The sequence below is a fragment of the Drosophila sechellia genome, chromosome X (assembly GCF_004382195.2).
Source record: "Drosophila sechellia strain sech25 chromosome X, ASM438219v1, whole genome shotgun sequence".
Lineage (NCBI taxonomy): Eukaryota > Metazoa > Arthropoda > Insecta > Diptera > Drosophilidae > Drosophila > Drosophila sechellia.
Genome location: NC_045954.1, coordinates 7,841,485 through 7,862,882, shown reverse-complemented (window position 1 = coordinate 7,862,882; position 21,398 = coordinate 7,841,485). Strand labels below are relative to the sequence as shown.

Below are 21,398 nucleotides of genomic sequence, written 5' to 3'. Positions count from 1 at the left end.
TAATATAAACCCTTTATGTTTATATCATTTAAAGTCTTTTTCAAATTGCGCGCCCAATGATTTGAATTTTAGAACATATGGTATTTGTTTAGTATTTATAGCTGCTCTGGCTAACAACGCTAATGACACGTGGTCACACTGTGGAACAGCTGATTTGAAGAAGAAGAAGCAGCACGTGCACGTTGTTGTCAAAATTCAAATTATTTTTGTTTTAAGCCAGCTTTTAAGTTAATTTCACCTTGCGGATCCATCAAGATGACGAAAATAGCGCCGAAAGGGCGCCCGAAGGCTAAGACGCCCTACAAACGCTACTTCGACGGCCAAAAGGACACAGAAACGGGCGACGGCGATCTGAAACATGTAAAGGTCTTCAGCAAAAACCGACAGAATTTCACTGGCGATTTTATCAGTATGCTAAATAAAACGAAGAAGCCGCGTCCTCAAAAGGCTCCCGCCAAACCCACAAAAGAGGAGCTGGAGGCCAGGCCCAAGAAGAACCCGATTCCCAAAGAGACCCTCGACAAGTACTCACGTGGCGAGCAAGTGCAGCCGAAAGGTGTAAAAACGCGGCACTTCAAGCAGCAGCAGACGCGCAAGGAGGTCTACCTCGAATATGCCACCGAGCAGGCGGCCCGCACAGAGCTCCTACTCCAGGAAACCGCTGGGCAGCTAGATGCAGATGAGGGCGAGACCACTGCCGAATTTAGGCAGTCCCAGATTGCCGAGAATGTGGATATCCAGTCGTCAGCCAAGCACTTCAACCTGAACATGGAATTCGGTCCGTATCAAATGCGCTACACCAAGAACGGCAGGCATTTGCTGCTCGGCGGCAGACGCGGTCATGTGGCCGCCTTCGATTGGGTGACCAAGCGTCTGCACTGCGAATTCAATGTGATGGAGAGCGTCGAGGATGTTCAGTGGCTGCATGTGCCCACCATGTACGCGGTGGCCCAGAAGAGCTGGGTCTATTTCTACGACAAGAAGGGCACCGAACTGCATTGCATCAAGCGCCTGAACCGCGTCAATCGCCTGGACTTCCTGCCCTACCACTTCCTTCTGGCCGCCGGCAACAGTGCGGGCTATGCTTCCTGGCTGGACGTCTCCATTGGCGAGCTGGTGGGTAACTTTAACACGGGGCTGGGCGATATACGCATGCTGCGACACAATCCCAGAAATGGTGTACTCTGCATTGGCGGCGGACGTGGCGTGGTGTCCATGTGGTCGCCCAAGGTGCGTGAGCCGCTGGCCAAGCTGCTGTGCCATTCGACAGCCATGACTGCTCTGGCGGTGGACCCCAAGGGCCAGCATTTGGTCACCGCTGGCTTGGACAGGGCTGTGAAAGTCTGGGACATTCGGATGCTGGTGCACGACAAGCCGCTGACTCATTTCCAGCTGCGTCTGCCCGCCAACGAACTGGATGTGTCGCAACGTGGCATGCTGGCGCTATCGCAGGGCACCTATCTGGAGACCTACTCGGATCTGCTCTCCGGCGGAGGTTCGGGTGACGGAACACGGTTGCCTTATATCCGCCAGCGCTGCGATGCCTTTGTCCACGGGCTGCGTTTCTGCCCGTACGAAGATGTGCTCGGTGTGGCGACGGCCAAGGGCTTCCAATCGCTATTGGTGCCCGGCTCTGGAGAGCCAAACTTCGATGCTATGGAAGACAATCCGTATGAGACTTCGAAGCAACGACGCGAGCACGAGGTCCACGCTCTGCTGGAGAAGATTCCGCCCGATCTGATCACCCTGGATCCGCAAGAGATCACTGGCGTGGATGCGCCCACGCTGCAGGAGAAGATCGATGCCAAGAGGAAGCTGTTCCATTTGAAGGCGCCGCGCATCAACATGAAATCGCGCCGCAAGATGAAGGGACGTGGCGGCACCGCCAAGGCGGCGCGCAACAAACAGATCGTCAAGGATGCCAAGCGAAAGGTGAGTGATAGCTACAATTTACTCTTTAGCCCCCCATCTATAACCAAGTCTTTGCCACGCAGGAGTTTATTGCCGAGGTGCGCGAGGCCAAGAAGAACGTTATCAAGCAGCACAAAGTCGACGAGGTGGGTGCCAAGGGCAAGCCCAAGACTAAGGCACCACGCTCCGTTCTGGATCGTTTCAAACCCAAGCCACCCAAAAAACAGAAAACCTGAACAGAGTTCGTCTTAAGCGAGAGGAATATAATGTATACATTAAACTTAGAAGCTAAACAAAGTATCTGACTGTGTGTATTGCGGACGGGACTCACTAGTCGTAGCCGAGTACAGCCTTTAGGTAATCGGCAATTCCTTTGCTCTCCACCTGCTCCTCCAGCTGCTTAACTGAACGCTCCAGTTTTCCCTCTTTATCCAATTCTCTGGCATAGTAGAACAAGTTAAGAACTCGCTTATGGTTCTCGAACTTCTCCTGGCCTTCGATATCGCCCGTGATCTGCAGCTTATGCAAGTGGCTGACTATCTCAGGAGCAGACCGGACTAGAGCGGCCATAAAGACTCCATTCAGTTGGCGGCAGAGCGTGGCCATGGCTCGCAACGTACTCTCACCCACTGTTGGCTTCAGCAGCAGTTGCGGCAGATAGCTCAGAAACGGAGTGAATCTCTGTTCGCCGCCGAAGCCCGTGTACAAATCGGAACGTTCCACAATCTCGCAGAGAAGGTTCAGCACTCGAGTGGCCACGCCCTCGCGTGTGGTGAATCTTTGGCTCACATATGCCTCAATGGATGCGCTCAGCAGGCTGGTCAACGGCTCCGCCACGATTTTCATCAGCGATGTGGCGTTTTCGAAGAGCAGCGCACGCAGTGAAGCCACCAGTGAGAGCTGCTGCTCCGGTGACAGTGAATTAAGGCGTTTCAAAGTCTCGTGCATGTACGCAATTAAATGCGCAAACATTTGAGTCTGTCTCTCGAGGGGAGTCGGAAAGAACTTACAGGCCAGCTGGACAATACCCAGGTTTTGTGGCACACAGAGCTCTCCGCCATCTACGGCTCCCTTGTCTTTGGATATTTTCTTGGTTGCCAGAGTTATCTGTTGGTAGGGAAAACGACTGGCGTCCTTGTCCAAAAAATTGAGCAGGAACTTCTGGGCATAGTTTTTCCGCAGCCAATCGCTTAGTTCCGTGGTACTGTGCTCCGCCTCGTGCTGCTCAATCAGGTTCCAGAGCAGACTCATTAGGCCAATCACCACATGCAGACTGGCCGCCGCATCTTGGTTGAGCAGAGGTTGTTGCTGCTGCGGCCGCACCTCCATCCAGTTGTCCTGTAGAAGTGGTAGCAGTTGCTCCACATACGTATGCAGTTGAGTGCCCTCCGCCGTTAGCTTGGATTCATTGAGGATGGCATGCAGATTGCGGTTGTCCTGGCGCACGGGACACAGCACATTGTAGTACTGCGGACGCATCTCCTCGAAGTGAACCACACGGGCAGCGGCTGGCTTTGCCGTCTTCGATGTGACCAGCGTGCTGAGGATCTGCTGCAGACGGATAAGCACCTTGGTGCGCCACTTCACAGTCGTCTGCTTACCCTGACTCAGGTTCAATGTCAACGTGCGATTCGAACGCTCGTTGTCGTGGCGGGCGCGGGAGATCATGTCGATGAAGTTGCCAATTATGGTGCTAGCACTCCGCTCGGCCAAGAAAGCCGGTGGTACGCGCAGCAGTAGGACGTCGAGCATGAGCAGCGAGTCCTCCTGAATGGCGGGCAGCACATGGGTCATGGCGCAACGCAAATAGGTGGCTATGACATGTAAGAAGGGCGCCACTGCCTGTGGCTGCAGTGCCTCTAGCAGAACATCAAGCGTCTTGAATGATTCCTTTCGCGCCGACCCCTCCATGTCCAAAGATCCGGCCGCAATTCCTTGGAACAGCTCGTTCAGATGACCAATCAAATGGTCCGCATTGCCGGACTTAAGGGAGTCGCGCACATTGCGCTGTGCATCAGTGCGGAACTTGACACTGTGATGCTTCAGACGGGACAGTGTCTCCTTGAGATTGAACTGTCGCTGGCCACTTTCCGAGTAGGAGGACTCCTTCAGCTGCTCCCGAATCTCGATTTTGCGCACCTTGAAGTCCGTCTTGGTCACGTTCAAGCCCTTGGGCAGCTTGGCGCCCTTCAGCTTCACCTTGGCCTTCTCCGCACGCAGGTTCTTCTTGTGGTGGCCTCCCATTTTGACAGCTCGGCAGAATATCGGAGGTGGATTGCGAATTAAAAACAATCAAAACATGTGCGCTCCAAACTCAACTGGTGGTGGAGAGTGTGACCAAGTAAATATGAAAGGCACAGTATCTACCAGATAAACTAAAAAAATCTCTTATCTTTAAGATAACTTAAAAAATAAGAAAGCTTTTTGCTTCTCATGTATGTCAAATATTAATTTAAATTTAAAATGAAAATCTCTGTGACTGTTTCATGTCAACTCATCTGATTTTCAATGAAATATAGTTATTGTCCTGATTTAATGATCATTTATTCATAAAATCATAAAATATATCATTGCAATATATCTATTTTATAAGTAAAGAAATAAAAAACATCCCTAAAAAGTATATTTGTTTTTAAGACAGTACATTACTCCTAACTATCACTAAGTTGAATATCCTTGCATAATCTTGTTGTCTACGAACATATATTACAATTTCCTAAATCTAAGAAAATTTAAATAATTTTGTCTTAAATCTCTTTTAAATTGTTAAATATAGAGCTATAAGAATATGGAAAAATTAATCTTCATAACTCAAAAGCTTTTTAGGATATAAAATGTGACATTGTAAATTGTGGTGAAATCACAAACTGCAGAATGTTCTAGATAACTAAAGTAATTAGGTGGAGTAATAAACTTTTAAAACTATAGAAAAGGGTTATAGCTATATGTTTAAGATGGTTTTGTTTTTAAACGAGAAGTCATTGTCTGAGAATATGTGAAAATAAATCAAGAATTTTCAATTGCAAAAGTATTCACAAGGAATGTGTAATATTAAATGAGAATTATACGGTCTACATGACAAAGCCCAAATCTAAAAGAAAACAAACATTTTACGCTTTTAACAATAAATAAATAATTGATTTAAGCAACACGTGCAGTCAGCCTATCGGACTATCGCTATCGGTTGGCAAAACAACTTAACGCGTCGGCCAGCAGCTCTTTGGTATAACAGCAGCTGGGCACATTCAAAATTTGTATTTAAAGTGGAGCGTTTTATTGTTTTGGGCATTCGTTAGTGCTAATAACACTGTTTACGTTGTCGGGGAATTTGGCGGCAAAGGAAACGCAATACCAAAGTCGCGTTTAAAGAAATTACAAATATACAAAATAATTACGGTAATCTCGAGTGAAATAATTATTGTGAAATACCCACACACACACACACACAAACACATACTCTCTCACACCCACACACTCATCACAATTCCAATTGGAAAGAACCTTTCTGGGCGGGGGAGCACGATTCGCGTGAATTTCGCCCGTGATTTTAGAGATTTCTTGATTTCTATTCCGGTGGCAGCCGCCATTCTATAATTAAAACCGAAGCTGAACCAGCAACAGCGAATAAAAATCAAATTTGAAAGAAACCTGTCCGCATTATCTGTTTACATCCAAAGAGAGCAGCTGACGCCGCAGCTGTAAATTGGAGGGTGTGAAGTGAGGAAAACACGCGACCTGCTAACAGAATCATTTGTTATTTTTTCTTTTTTTGTTCTTGTAATAATAATAATCGTGATTTCAATTTCGATAGAAACACCCACACACCAACACACATCGCAACACCAAAAACATAAAAAGGAAATAGTGAGAGCGCAAAAACAGCGGTAAATTCGGCAAATAACGTTACACAACCCACCAAAACTACAGCGAGAGAGCGGCAGAGAGCGAAACAGAGCGACGAAGAACAAAAAGCAGGTCAGTGCACATTTTTAATAATGAAAATGGTAATCTATGGGGCAAATGCATACTATGTTCGAATAGAGCAAATAAAGTTCTAATATCTCCAACGCGTTGTGTTCGTTGTTAGCTGTTGGTCTTGACAAATATAGAAAACTTACGAAAAAACGACCTGTGGAACATACTTTAGCACTTGCAGTGGCGCATCCGCATTTATTTGAGGGGGGAAACTTCTGTTGATACCATTTCTGTAGCCTACTTTTTCAATAAAACCCAAAACCATATCGCCATTTGGTTTATTTTCTTTGATAGCGGATATTTTTGCTTTTGTATGGTCATACATTGTATAACAATATTTATACACCATTCCGATTGGACAAACGCAACAGCTGAGTGGACAGGAATCCAATAGCCGCACATTCTTATTGGAACGTCAGCGCGCGCGTGTACTTTTGTTTTTGTTTGTGTTTGCGCGTGTGTGCGTTTGCGACTTCCCTTTTGCCGGCAATTCGTTGTTGTTGGTGTGTTTTTCTTTGCCCCATGTTGATGTTTTTACTAGTACTGGCATTTCATTTAACACTAGTGGCGAGTCGGCGAGTCAGGTTTTATAATGATTCCGCTCAAAGGGGGTCAAAGTGGCACGGCCTTGGGCTCCGCTGGGCCCACAATGGTGGTCAAGATATTAGGACCATCGAAGAAAAAATATGTGTAAAAAATTATATGTACTTCAAAATATGGAATATTTTATTAAGCAACATTTCTTAAAGGGCAGTGTTTCTTATATCGCAAACTGAAATGAGTTATTGTGTAAATGCAAATATGTTTACAATGATTCATGTCTGTAGAACAGAAAGTGAACTTCCGAGAAAGCAAATCAAATTTCTCAATTAACTGATATGATTGCTATTTTTATGGGCCACGGTGTTAATAATTGTGTCTATAGGTACACTTTGTAAATGCGTAATTATCAGGGGCCAACTATTTCTTTTTTTTTATTGATTTTCTATGTTTGTGGCTAGTGGCAATTACCGGGCAATTCGATTTTAAGTATCCGCCGGACTTGTTGTACTTTGTATTTGTACTTTCCGGTGTGTGTGGTTGTTGTGGTCACAGCCTTGACATTAGTTCATTTGTATGTGCATGCGATTTACAGTCCCTCATCTAATTTTTTGTATACCATATACTATATACTATATTTTTTGGGTGGTAAAAAATCGACCTTGGGTGGAAACTTCTGGCATTCTATAATATTCTCCCATTTGGCATGACCAATCGAAAAATGTGTAGTCATACGCCGCGTATGACCGAGCTCTAAGGGGGTATTCCTCTCCAGCCCGCTACGCACCGCCAGCTGGAGATCCCCGCCGAAAACGAGGGAAATGTGGAATTGGGAATCGCTGGGATGTGGAAGTGTTTGCCGCAATTTCACCACAATATGCAAAGTTTCCGACTGACGTCACTTCGGGATGGTGGGGATAGAAGGGATGGAGGAGAAACCAAAAAAAAAAAAAAAGGAGCGAAAGAGGGTGGAAGGCAATCGAAAAACAAAATATCATATCACTTTACTTTCGTGATCTATCAGCATGAGAAAGCAGAAATATCTGACGAATTATGAACGTGACTCACACAGCGGCGGCCACAGTGATGATTCGTTTTGAGGAACGCACGAAAACTATAAACTATTTAAACTATAAACATGCTGGCTCGCTAGATAGTTTTGAATTGGCATAACTTTTGGGTTGTAGCCAGATGAGAATCGAATGAAACTGTTGCTTAAAGTTAAATAGCGGTCATCACACGTGGTGTCCACTGTACTCCGCCTGCTCACACGCATCTCACGATCAGTTACGACTGTTTGCTGTTCGATAGCGGCGTGCGAAAAGCAATCAAAGCTTTTCAATGCCCGTTGCAATTGTTGTGACATTTGCCATTATATTATCGCACCATGACTTGCCCCCAAATGCCAACTGTAATAGATATGCTATAGTTATAGTATGTATGTAGATGTGTGCGTAGATATATCATGAACATTGAATAGATAAGTACGCGTACATTACGCATACGCCCGAGGGTCCGTTCAGATAGCACCATTTGGCCTTGCCTTAAGTTAGCCTTTATTGAGCGGCCTAATCCCGTCCATTGTCACGCACACACACGCACATTTGCTACACCGAGCGAAAAGTGTCGTACAATCATGAGTGATTATGATTTAATTACGAAAAATCTCAACAGCATGATGAGTTGGAGTGTGGGGGGGGTTGTCCCTTATCACAACCTTATCGCCATGATGCTTGAAATACATTAAAACAAACAGTTTTATCGTGTTTGTTTTTTCCATCAATTATATGACACATGCTACACGTTTTTTCCTTTTTATTTAAAACTGTTAGCCATGCAAATTAGCCTGACACTTCGCTAGTAGTTTATTAAAGCTCTGTTTTCAACTACAATTGCAGGAGTCTCACCTTTTTTCTCGCCGTGTACTTTTAGGCCCCAATCTCCAGCAGGTGACAATTTGCTGATGCGCATTAGCGGCTAACTTGTTTGAGTAATCGCTTTTACAGCCGCATTATTAATATAACCACTGATTGCCTTCGTTTTTTACTGCACGTCGTGTCCTTGTTTTAGCTTTTTAATTGCTTCTTGGAAAAAAAATGTACATAGTTGTGGCATTTACTAATTTGGCATGTAAATCAGAGCTATGACTACAGTTCAAGTCAAGAAAGTCGAAGTTTTTACTAGGCATTGAGTTAGTTTGAAGGGTTCATTAGACGGAAGTTTCTGATTTAAATTAAAATGAAATTCTCTAAATCGAATTAATTAATTAATTAATCGATACAATGGCCATGATCGTTTATGTTGAATAGCATGTTTTCTAAGTTCGTATGCTGCGTCGTGATCTCGTGACTAACCGACTTCCGTCCGAAGTTCTCCAGGCGAAACGATCTTAACTCTTAACTTTATTAGTCATAACTCAAGTGCAGTGCACTTGTAAGTAAGTAAACTTGTATGTAAGTAAGTGTCACTGCCAGGAAATGAATTTCAGTCGCGTTACTTTTGTTTGATTTGATTTTGTTTGTTACGGCTTTACAACACTGTCATTAAGTTGGTTGTTTTTACGATTCTTACGATACGCACACACAAAAGCTCAAGGATTCTAATTGAAGATCCGTGGCAGAGAACTGCAAGGGTGGCATTTTTTGCCACTCGACTCACACCCTACAATTTTGTGTGCGGGTGCTACCCGCCACGCACATCGCGGGTACTTACAAACACACAGTTGAATCTGAACATGCAGACAAGACACCCCGTTGTGAGCGCACCCGAATCAATACGGTGCCCTGCGTCGCGGGTGCCGATCACACTCGGTCACATTACCGTTAAACACATGGGTGTTTCCAAAAATACTCGGGTGGTCTCATAGATAGTCGAGTCACAGACAAGATGCGTAACTCCATACGTTTTACACTCCATACGTTTACACACTATTCTTTCGGCGTGCCTCTAGACTTTGTCAAATACGTTGTATAATATGCCCTTTATCTTATTATTATATATTATTATAATTATATATATTATATTATATATTATTATATTATATATATTATATTATATATTATTATATTATATATTATTAATATATATATATATATATATATATATATATATATAATTTAATTATTAATAATAAATAATACAATTAATTAATTAATAATAATAATAATAAATATTATTATTAATAATTTAAATATAGATTATAGTAAAAATAATAGTAATAGTAATAATGCTAATAGCCGAATCTATGTACATAATGTCACAAAATTCATTTCAAAAATGACTTTATGTAAGAATATTTTTCATTAGAGTATTCAGCTAGCGACGTGTGAAAAATTACAAGGCAATAATTCAAAACGGGTGGCACCCATTGAGTACATCAAAGAGCAAAGACATGAGCACGAAAACTTTCTTGGGTATTCCCTTTTACCCTTCATTTCTTATACCCGTCACGCTTCCACCCATACAAATTTTAGGCGTACAAAAAATGACCTGCGGCCGATCGTTGACTGTGCGTCCACTCACCCAAACGGTTATTGCGCAGCAGGCCTCGGGTGGTTTTTTTACTCGTAACAAAAACACCACGTTGGTAAAACACTCGAGTATTTTGTGTTGCCACAAGTAGGGTGTCAAAAAACACAGGGGTGCCTAGAGTACCGAGTGTTTATCGGGTGGACGTAGAGTGCCAGTGGCGGGCTGCAGTTCTCTGATCCGTGGGTTAAACACAAGTGTTCAACAAGTGTTTGTGAGGCAATTTGTCTGTTGCTGTTTTGTGTTTATTTAACTGAAATGGGATACATGCATACATACGTAAAAACTGTTTTCAATTAGCAATCTTCGTATGAAAACAGGCAAACAGAAGTTACTAAAAAAAAAAAATACTAAAGTAAAAAAAAAATAGTGTCACACATGTGATTCACACATTCAAACTGGAGACCGACTAGCCATCGTAATCTGCAGCAGATTGTTGGGCCTAGATCCCTCATTAATATATTTACTATATATATGTATATATCTCTATCGTTTTCCGATGTGTCTTGCCATCTCGAGTGCGTCACTCCTGCGATTGTTCTGGGCACTTTTGTTTGCTCTCTATTTTACGCAATTGAACGACGGACGACTGTTACTAATTAAACAACACAACTGGGAACAAATTCATATACGCATTCATTTGCACAAGTGCATCAACTGGCAGCAATAACAATTAGCAAGCAACGAACAAAAGAAAAAAAAAAAATAATAATAAAAAATACACCGAAAATGATTAAGCCGATCGACGCACACGTGCTATTGCCATTTAAAGCGATCAATTTGTGAGGGGAAGAGGGAAGGGGCTGTGAGGTTGTATCCGTATAAGATGTTTGCTAATTTCTATATTATAAACTTAAAATACAATTAACGGCTGGCGCAAGAGTTAAGTCAGAGATACAAAGAAGTTGATCAGGCTATGCCAATTCAGATCGAAACTAAGTTTAGTTTAAACTACGGTCAAACTTATAAGTAAAAAAAAAAAAGAATTGGGTATAAATTTAGTTTTGTCTAATTTCTATTATTTAAATAAATACCGAAATATTTGTAACCATTAAATATGCAACTGCCTAGCTATTAATATTTGATCGGCGCTTGGCAAGCCGTGCTGCACTTACTCCTCACGACGACTGGCAAACAATTAAGAAATTAATAATCTCGCCGACGTGCACGCTTCTCGTCTTTCAAAAATTCCTCGCCACATGAAACTCGGTGCCCCGGTTCCCATATGCATAATACACGCCCACGGCGAACGGCGGGCTCCCAGTTGCTTGGAATCCTCCGGAAGCCGCCCCTTCTGCTCCATAGCACCCTTGCTCCTCCTCCCGCGCTGCGACTGCCATGGCCAAAGTGAATTTATTACGTCGCAATTCAGTGCGACGACGACCGTTTTATGAGTCGTATACGTAATCTGGCCGTTATCTTATAATTTTTCCTATGCACTTCGCTTTTGTCGAAATAGGCTTCTATTTAAATTCTTTTGTAGTCTGCAGTTGCAAGCTTAGCACTAAATCCGATTTAAGTCCGTTTTAAGCTTGTATGAAATTTTAAACTTATTTTGCCCATGATTACGCAGAAATGTGCATTCCCACATTTTTCTATCTGCCTTGCACTTTTCCCCGCTCCCACCGATTGCCAAATGGGCAAATGGCTTTTGTTTTCTATTTCACTGGCTGTCTGGCGACCCTGAAAAAATAAAGAAAAAAATATAAAAAAAAAGAAAAAGAAAAAAGAAAAAAAAACATGGCAAAGGCATCGCCAAGTTGTGTGTATGTTTCGCTTTGCATTTCCGCATTCGATTCGGAATTCTGAGTTTGCACATAGAAAACGTCATAATTCAACAAACATTTAGCAAATGTGCAATATTATATTAATAACTTGCATTCAAGCTGAATAAAGTAGTTTGCTAAATACCCAAAAATGGGAAAAGTTTCATTTCAACTAAGTCCGCTGACAAACAAATCTATTTTTAAGCGCATCAGATAAAACCCTTTTAATTTGGTTCATTTTAGCTGTGCAAAAGTAAACGTAGGTGCAAGCATATTTCAAAATGATTTCGCTCTGTGTATTGGTAGGCGGATGTTCCGATTCGCTTGGCTTCCGTTCGAGGATCATGTTCATCTGCTGCGTTATGATTTCTGATTGACTGCTGATTTGGCGACGCCATTCAAAAACCCTTGAAAATGTCAAAACAAAATTTCCTGCGAATTCGCATTACGTATACGCAGTGTGAGAAAACCTTAGATTGGGCAAATTTCGTGCGAAATATCACCAAATATCACAAAACCCAAGTCGAAAAGTGTCGATAAAGAGTTGTAATCAGCAGTATTCACTTTTTGTTAGCCATATTGCCGCGTCTTTTGAACTTGGCCTATCAGTCAGCAAAGTCATTTTTGCGACTTCCCAATTCCAATTGTCGTTTTATCTTTTTCTTTTTTTTGTGTAATGTACTGCGAAAGTTGAGTGAATCATCGCCTAATTCTTGGGCTTTTCATTGTACACTAGTTTAAAATCTAACAAACACAGCCGCACAATGGTATCATTTTTGGCTTCGCCCACTGTTTTCATAAATGACATGGCATAATCCAAAAACGCAAGAAAAACAAATACACAACAAAAAAAAACTCAAAATCATTGTGTGGCTCTGCCCTTCGTCAAATTCGATTGCGTTGGTCAGGATCACAAATCAGGCATCGCAAAAAAGCGTTCACAGTTTCTCGGCGACTATATATAATTGTTCATATACTAGATACAAATATTATTCATCTACTAGATACAATTACATATAGATCTATGAGGGCGGTGACGTGTTAGAACCCAAAATTTACACACTAATTAGCAGTTGCAAAGAGCAAAACGAGATATTTAGATGTTCAAATTTTGTGAACGATGAACGATAATGGGACAAGATTGAAATACTTTGGTGATAAACTTAGGCTGGCATATTGACATATGGGCATTACATAAAGGAAATGGCACGAGTGTAAGGAAAAGTTCCTAACGATAAGGCGCTTCACCCACTTCGGCCAGTAATTTGCCTAATCCCGAATGTAAAATGAATTGCTGGGTAACTGGGTGCGCATTATCTAACCCCATGCCAAGTGCATATACTCGTATGTACATACATATATGCTTGTGCAATTGAGACTTATCTAAGCGCATTTGCATCGTCGCAGTAAGTCAGCCGGTAAAATACAAGCCGCCAGCACAATCTTAGCTAGCATTTTTCCAGCCCAGGAACATGGAGACCAGAAAAGATACAGATACAAATACATATGCAGATACAGATAAAGATGCAGACACAGATACAGATACAGATAAAGATTCAGATACATATACATTTACAGATACAGGTGCAGATGCAGATGCAGATACAGATATATTTACAGGTACAGATGCAGATACATATACCGATGCAGATACATTTACAGATACAGATGCAGATACAGATACATATACAAATACGGATGAAGATACAGATACTATGATACAGATACATTTACAGATACAGATACAAATGCAGATACAGATACAAATACAGATACATTTACAGATACAGATACAGATGCAGATACATATACAGATGCAGATACAGATACAGATACAGATACAGATACAGATACAGATACAGATACATATACAGATGCAGATACAGATACAGATACAGATACAGATACAGATACAAATACAGATACATATGCAGATACAGATAAAGATACATTTACAAATACAAATACAGATACGGATACAGATACAGATACGTATAAAGATAAATTTACAGATACAAATACAGATGCAGATAAAGGTACAGATGCAGATACAGATACAGATACAAATACGGATGAAGATACAGATACAAATGCAGATACAGATACATTTACAGATACAGATACAGATGCAGATACATATACAGATGCAGATACAGATACAGATACAGATACATATACAGATGCAGATACATTTACAGATACAGATACATATACAGATGCAGATACATTTACAGATACAAATACAGATACGGATGAATATATATATACAGATACGTATAAAGATACATTTACAGATACAAATACGGATGAATATACAGATACAGATACAGATACAGATACGTATACAGATACATTTACAGATACAGATACAGATACAGATGCAGATACAGATACAAATACAGATTCACATGCAGATACATATACAGATACAAATACAGATTCAGATACAAATACATATGCAGATACAGATACATTTACAGATACAAATACAGATACGGATGAATATACAGATACAGATACGTATAAAGATACATTTACAGATACAAATACGGATGAATATACAGATACAGATACAGATACAGATACATTTACAGATACAGATACGTATACAGATACATTTACAGATACCGATACATTTACAGACACAGATACAGATACAGATACAAATACAGATTCACATGCAGATACATATACCGATGCAGATACAGATGCAGACACAGATACAGATACAGATACAGATGCAGATACATATACGGATACAGATGCAGATACCCACTGATAGAAGCCACAAGTGTCCACTCGAGAGGAGCACTCCTCTTGCGAATCTGTCTACTTGTGTGTTCCGCATTCAACTTGTTGATTTGTTGTCGCTTTGCTAATCAATCGGTTGCCAGCTGTGATAGGAAATTCCAAGTGGGAAGAGGAATTAGGACGATTAGTATTTAGTTTTGGAGGCGGACGAAGTAGTAGAAGTAGTCATAGCCATGGTTAGAAAATAAACTGCAGTCGAGTGTCCGTAAACCGATCGATGGAATTAAATCGAAAATGATATAGAAATATACACAGCTGATCTTAAGATCCAGGTCGAAGCCGAAAGCTGATATAAAGTTTAGAGTATCGAATTTGATTCGGTGAAACTAACTAACTAACCATCAATTAAGTATGATGATCACAATACCAAGTGTACAAGTAACTGGCTCCACTGAATGAAGATACCACGCTCCAGGTGTTTCCCCATTACCTAGATTCCTGAGTTCCTCGAAATGCAAGTGAAGCAGCACCTGGACCTGCGGGACCAGAGTTTCCAATGCTACTACCTGGAATCGTACACCAACTGCGAGTGCACAGAGTCCGCGTGAAATTCAATTGTATCATGTACGAATTTAGAAGTCCAACGAAATGATGATGATATACTGGGGGCAATTGATTGAAATCTATGCGTTTCCTCTCCGTCGTCGCATTGAATATTATAAAGTAGCCCGAAACTTGATTGGCAGTTATTTACAATTCCGATGTCGTTTCGAGTATTTTGTGGACAAAATGCCACACCAACCGCCCCCATCCCCGCCGCCTTCTCGCCACAATTTTTATGAAATGGTGGTAAATCAGCGACAAAGCCCCTTAAAATCTATAAATATTTAGCAACTTAATATATATAATAAACCCTTCTCGCCAGACTACCAGATTCGCAAAAAAAAAAAAATATATATATATATGTCAATTCCATACTGTCGGCCAGCGACGAGTAATTCTAAATATAATAAATAACTGGCCAAATAATTATAATGGCACTCGATCGTTTCGAGTGCGCGTCCCGTCCCGTGTTCCATGGATCATTTATGGATTGCCTCGGCTCTTCGTGGCCCGTTTTATGGCCGACGATCCGATTCCGATCGACCAGATATGGACGTCCAGCCCCTGCTTCACATATTCCTTGCTCTTCCGTTCCGGCTGCGTGTGCTAACTTGGCCCGGTAAACCCATCGAACCGCCTTCGTCCACCGACAACGGATGGGGATTCGGATTTTTCGGTTCGTCGTCAGCCGATTTCGATTCCGATCGCCATCGCCATCGGCTCGTAAAAAGCTGGAGTCTGGCCGCGTATAAATTTAGTCGCTGTTTGGCCGTGGAGCAACAAGAAACCTTCTGGCCAAGAAACGCACATCTAGATACATTCAAGTTCAAATTGTTAATCGAAAGTGTTAATAACCAGCGAGGCACAAATAACAAGAAACAGGTATCCTTAACGAAAGTGAATTTAAGTGAACAAATACCAAGTGTCTTCTTTTTTTTTTTATTATTTTTTTTTTTGTGAACTCAAAAAAAAAAAAAAAAGGCTATTAATTTGCTCTAGGGAATTGCTAGCCAAATAAGAAGTTTTCATTTGTAGATTCTTTGTTTCTTCTATGATTTTAAACTACTTACCTTACCAAGTTTAATTAAACAATTTAAAGTTGCTGTCTTAAAACATTCTTGATAATTGAACATCAAACTTTAAAAGCATCTTTAAAAGTTTTAAAATACAAATAAATATAGCTTAAAAGCCAAGCTTTAGTATTGTTTATAAATTAAAGCTTGGCATAGTGAATATTCCATATAGAAAACTAACATTTGAAGTTGTTCAGCTGAACAGCTGTTTGATCGGCTCTTTTTGAGATTCTTTAGAAATCTGTTCAAATACAATAGAATCTCGTATTCAATGGTAATTACCAGTTGCCAGTTCGAATTTAACATTACACAATCGCTTCGAGTGTCGCTCCAAATTCCTTTGTTATTTAGATTTGGATTTCGGCCACGATCGGTGGGTTCATTGTGGCCATAACTGGCTATACGCTCCACTGGGTTGGTTAGTTGGCTTTGATTTGGGTGAAGCTGGTGCGTATCGGATAGGATCGGATTCCCATACGCATTTCCATTCCGCTGACATCTCAGCCAGTGAACTCGACTGAAGTGGAGTGTTTTTACGGTTTTTTTTTTTTTTTGTTTTTTTTTTTTTTGTTGAGTGTTTTGGTGGCGGTCGTAAATCTGCGATCTGAAATTTCCGATTCCCCCCGTATGATTCAATCAGTTCGAGTGGCGCACAGCAACTTGTCGGCTGTCTAAATATACTATAATTGTATATTTTCCACACTTTTATAAGCACATGCATACGAGCACATGGAATTAAACCCAAAGGCTGATTTACCCACGTTATCAATTATTTGATTAATTTGGTCCGTCGTCGCACCTTATCAATTAATTGACTCAAATGTTGTAAATTGTGCGAGTGTCAAGAGCAAGGAGCAAACAAAAAAATAAATAAATAAATAAAAAAAAATAATGCACTTGATTCCGGCACACGAATGCACTTTCGTGTCCGTTCAACATACATATTTATAACTTAACGTAGATAAATGAATTGAATTCCGCCGACTTTCGACTGAAACTTGAGGTGGTGCGGCCAACGGAGGGCATTGACTGGCGATCGGTGATGTTAATTAATTATTAAGCATGCGTCTGCACAGAGAGAAAAAAATCGAAGAATTAAATGGATAGTTGCATGCTACATCGTAATTATTTCATTTGATATTAACAGAGGTATCACTGTATTTGTTGTTAGTATATTGATTAGATTTCGCATGCATCGCATCGATAAAGGGGAATCTAAACAATCGAGTCTGAATTCGCGCTGGACCTTCTTGGCCTCCTCAGTCATATCGTTTATGCAATTGCACTGCGAATGCAAATTACCAACTGCAATTGCAATTGCCTCGATTGCAGTTTTCCATGTTCCGAATGCGATTGCGATGGCGATTGCACAATGTGCGCTAGTTGAAATGGAAACGAAAGTGGAGGGACGGACGTGTGTAGATGGTAATGGTATTCGGGATGATAATGGCGCAGTTGTCGTAGTAGTCTGTTCCGGACGTCTCATCGGATCGGTTTCGAATGAAACAGTAGGTTCGGGACAATGGATTAGGCCGGGTCAGGTTGGCGATAGGGATAACCATGGGATTCGTGGCACATGAGCGATAGTAACACAAATGGTTTTTCACATCTTTTTGCAGCAATGGGTCTACTGAGCGAGGGCAGTCCACTCTCCTGGGAGGAGACCAAGGCGCTGGCTGATCATGTGCGCGAGCATGGCGTGAATCAGTTCATCAACCTGTACCACAGACTCAAGGATCGCCAGGGTGACATACTCAAATGGGGCGACGAGGTGGAGTACATCATTGTCAAGTTCGACGATGATCAGAAGGTGGCACGTGTGGCGCTGCGCGCCCAGGATCTGCTGGCGCAGCTCAATGAGAAGGAACTGGCCGATCCCAATGGCGTCAAGTCGCTGTGGCGTCCGGAATACGGAGCCTACATGATTGAGGGCACACCGGGCAAACCCTTTGGCGGTCTGATGGCACACTTCAATCTGGTGGAGGCCAATATGCGCTATCGTCGCGAGGAGGTCACCGAGCTGCTGGCCAAGGACGAGTGCGTCATGTCCATTACGAATTTCCCGCGACTCGGCGCACCAAATTTCACTTATCCGCTGGCCCAGCCGCGTCCCGAGGATCCTCTCAGTTCAGCCCGCTCGCTCTACTTCCCGGATGAGGCCATCTTTCCGGGTCACCCGCGTTTCAAGACCCTCACGCGTAACATTCGCAAGCGACGCGGCGAGAAAGTGTCCATCAAGCTTAAGGGTAAGCATTTCATTACTCGTTTACGACTACCATTAAAGGTGCGACCAACTAATTGTATCTTTATCTTTGCCATTTCAGTTTTCAAGGACACAAAGACGAAGCTACCGGTGGAGGGTGCGCCGCCTGGCGAACCGGATGTGGTGCTCCTGGACGCCATGGGCTTCGGCATGGGCTGCTGCTGCTTGCAGCTCACCTTCCAGGCCTGTAACATTACGGAGGCGCGTCGCCTCTACGACCAGCTGGCTCCACTCTGTCCGATCATGTTGGCTCTGACGGCCGCTTCGCCCATTTACAGGGGCTATCTAACCGAGTCGGATTGCCGCTGGAATGTGATTAGCTCCTCGGTGGATTGCCGCACGGAAGAGGAACGCGGTCTGGCGCCGCTGGATCAGCAAAAGTTCAAGATAGCCAAGTCGCGATACGATTCGATTGACTCGTATTTGTCGCCCGAGGGAGCCAAATACAACGATGTGCCGCTCACATACGATGAGAAGGTCTATAAGCGTCTGGTGGAGGGCGGTATCGATCATCTGTTGGCCCAGCATGTGGCCCATTTATTTATACGCGACACCGTCTCGCTGTTCAGCGAGAAGGTGCATCAAAACGACAACGAAGATACGGATCATTTCGAGAACATTCAGTCCACCAACTGGCAGACCATGCGCTTCAAGCCGCCTCCACCGAACAGCTCGATTGGCTGGCGTGTCGAGTTCCGACCTTGCGAGGCGCAGATCAGTGACTTTGAGAACGCGGCCATCGTGTGCTTTGTGGTGCTGCTCACCCGTGTGATCCTCTCCTACCAGCTGAACTTCCTAACGCCGATCAGCAAGGTGGACGAGAACATGCAGACGGCCCAGAAGCGGGATGCTTGTCGCAAGGAGAAGTTTTGGTTCCGCAAATCCTCGAAGACCACCGAGCAGAGGGCGGCCAAGGCGCAGGCACAAGCTCAAGCTCAAGCTCAGGCCCAGACCAATGGCAAGGCCACTTTGAATGGCAATGGACTGGCAAATGGAAATGGGAATGGCAGCGAGAACGGTGACCAGGAGGAGCAGCAGCAGCCTCTGACCAACGGTTCGGCCAAGATGAATGGCCACGGAAATGGCACCACTAACGGCACCAACGGCTCCTCCAATGGATCATCGAATGGCGCCGATAGCGATCACACCGACACCGATGACGAGGAGAATGAGCTTTTCCAGCTGCTGTCCATCAATGAGATCTTCAATGGAAAGGTGAGTGAAACAATGTCCAGAATAAAATTTTAGAAACTTATGCCATCTTATCTTCTACCAATAGCCCAACGTATTTCCGGGTCTGGTGCCATTGATCCGCAGCTATCTGCAGTCCATGGAGGTGGACACCGATACGCATTGCACCATTGAACAGTATCTTCGCTTTATCCAGAAGCGTGCCGCCGGCGAGTTGATCACCACGGCCACCTGGATGCGCGAACAGGTGCTTAGCCACCCGGACTACAAGTAAGTTCTATACCTAGATGTTCAATCCTGCAGTGGAACTAATCCAATGTAATGTATTAAACAGGCAGGATTCCGTGGTGAGCGAGCGCATCAACTACGATTTGCTGAAACGCATACAAGGCATCCAGGAGGGCAAGCAGGTGGAGCCGGCGCTGCTCGGACAAGACTATCATTCCAAGACGAAGACGAAAGACTTCATTCCGCCGGCCTTGCAGAAGCAGTTGGCCAAGAACGGCTGCTGCGAGGAGAAATGATCGAGGAGCGCGCTGCGGACGCGTCCAACGCAGCTGGCCGCCAGTGGCCGGCGCATGTGATTCGGGTTTTGTGGGTCCGTTCGGATGGAGTGCGGCATATATGTTGAGGGCAAAGGCGAAGGCAACGGCAAAACGAAACGGAATGGATACGTTACGGATACGGAGAAAAATGTATCAATATTAATTTAATAGCATAATTTCAAACGGATTAACAATTAGCGTGCACCAAGATCCTAATTGTGGACAAATGTTTTGCGGCCGTGCGTGACCTTTTGGAAATGAAAGTCAAGCAGAAGAGGCGACGGAGAAGGAGGATGGATTAAGGAATGGTTATGGGGCACACGAGGATCCACCTGCCAGGGGATCCTTCGCCAGCCAGGATATCCTCCAGGAAATCACCATGCTCTCGTCATCGTTTCGATGGGACTTCGAGATCGTCGAGATCCTCGAACCCTCGATCGCGGCCGATTTGCCATAGTTAAATAGAGAGCTAAATGGAACTTCGAAACCAAACCAACTATATACCAGCATCAAGAACTACTACGGCAACATAAATCTCAACCAAGTGCCGTTCCACGAGACCTACAAAAATATGAATACATATAGTTCAAAACGAAGCAAGGTTAAAAGTGTATTTCTGTTTGTTTTCGTTTATATCGTATATATTTATTATATTATTCCTATTCTTATAAAAGCAAGTACAATGAAAAGTTGTTTATTTTTTTTTAATAGATATATTTACACACACACATACACACGCAAATACACATATGTCTAAAAGTGGCCTGCTGTTATTAAACTAGATATGATAAGTACACATATAACGAAAAACAACACTGTGCTATTATAATTTATTGTGTATGTGATTGTTTCACCATTATGATACGATTATGATTTATTGTGACCACAAGCAAGCAAATAAACGGAAAATATTGTTGAATCTTTAAACATAGTCGAATTGGGTCGTCAAGGACTTTTGATATGATGCCTTCTGAATCAAACAAAAACTGTACTTATAAACTATTTACGCCTAGTGAAAGTTATTACAAAGGGGTTTCCCTGCGAATTGTAGTCTAAAATAGCAAATTGCGGTTATAACTAATCAAAATGAAAAAAAAACAATATATATACATATGTGTGCCTCAGGCAAAACGTTTAACCAAAATAAAAACTTGCTAGCATTTAAATAAACATTTTTATAACGCATCCCAAGAATTTGCTTGCCCTTAAAATCAGTATTTTTATATAAATCGCTCCATGTACTGTCCCCCAA

The 21,398-nt window shown here is 42.8% G+C and overlaps 3 protein-coding genes and 1 long non-coding RNA gene across 6 annotated transcripts; 2 read left to right on the top strand and 2 right to left on the bottom strand.

Moving 5' to 3' along the window:
* Positions 1-154: 154 nt before the first annotated feature.
* LOC6620166 (WD repeat-containing protein 46) lies at positions 155-2,211 on the top strand. Its single transcript, XM_002044341.2, has 2 exons — positions 155-1,932; positions 1,995-2,211. The coding sequence occupies exons 1-2, from the start codon at positions 256-258 to the stop codon at positions 2,145-2,147; spliced, it is 1,830 nt and encodes a 609-aa protein (XP_002044377.1). The 5' UTR covers positions 155-255; the 3' UTR covers positions 2,148-2,211.
* LOC6620165 (testis-expressed protein 10 homolog) lies at positions 2,154-4,257 on the bottom strand. Its single transcript, XM_002044340.2, has one exon. The coding sequence runs from the start codon at positions 4,153-4,155 to the stop codon at positions 2,242-2,244; it is 1,914 nt and encodes a 637-aa protein (XP_002044376.1). The 5' UTR covers positions 4,156-4,257; the 3' UTR covers positions 2,154-2,241.
* A 942-nt stretch (positions 4,258-5,199) lies between these two features.
* Positions 5,200-21,077, top strand: LOC6620164 (glutamate--cysteine ligase). 2 transcript variants are annotated; one of them, XM_032725434.1, is made up of 6 exons: positions 5,200-5,307; positions 5,723-5,886; positions 17,767-18,393; positions 18,472-19,625; positions 19,690-19,871; positions 19,936-21,077. In XM_032725434.1, the coding sequence occupies exons 3-6, from the start codon at positions 17,769-17,771 to the stop codon at positions 20,123-20,125; spliced, it is 2,151 nt and encodes a 716-aa protein (XP_032581325.1). In that variant the 5' UTR covers positions 5,200-5,307; positions 5,723-5,886; positions 17,767-17,768; the 3' UTR covers positions 20,126-21,077. The 2 variants fall into 2 exon arrangements, with proteins under 2 accessions (XP_032581325.1, XP_002044375.1); XM_002044339.2 differs by lacking the exons at positions 5,200-5,307; positions 5,723-5,886 and adding an exon at positions 15,835-15,956.
* On the bottom strand, positions 9,690-15,069 carry LOC116802143. 2 transcript variants are annotated; one of them, XR_004362512.1, is made up of 3 exons: positions 14,871-15,069; positions 14,497-14,614; positions 9,690-11,637 (listed from the first exon to the last, which is right to left on the bottom strand). It is a non-coding gene; the product is annotated as an uncharacterized LOC116802143 (long non-coding RNA). The 2 variants fall into 2 exon arrangements; XR_004362513.1 differs by having other exon boundaries at positions 14,962-15,069.
* Positions 21,078-21,398: the final 321 nt, after the last annotated feature.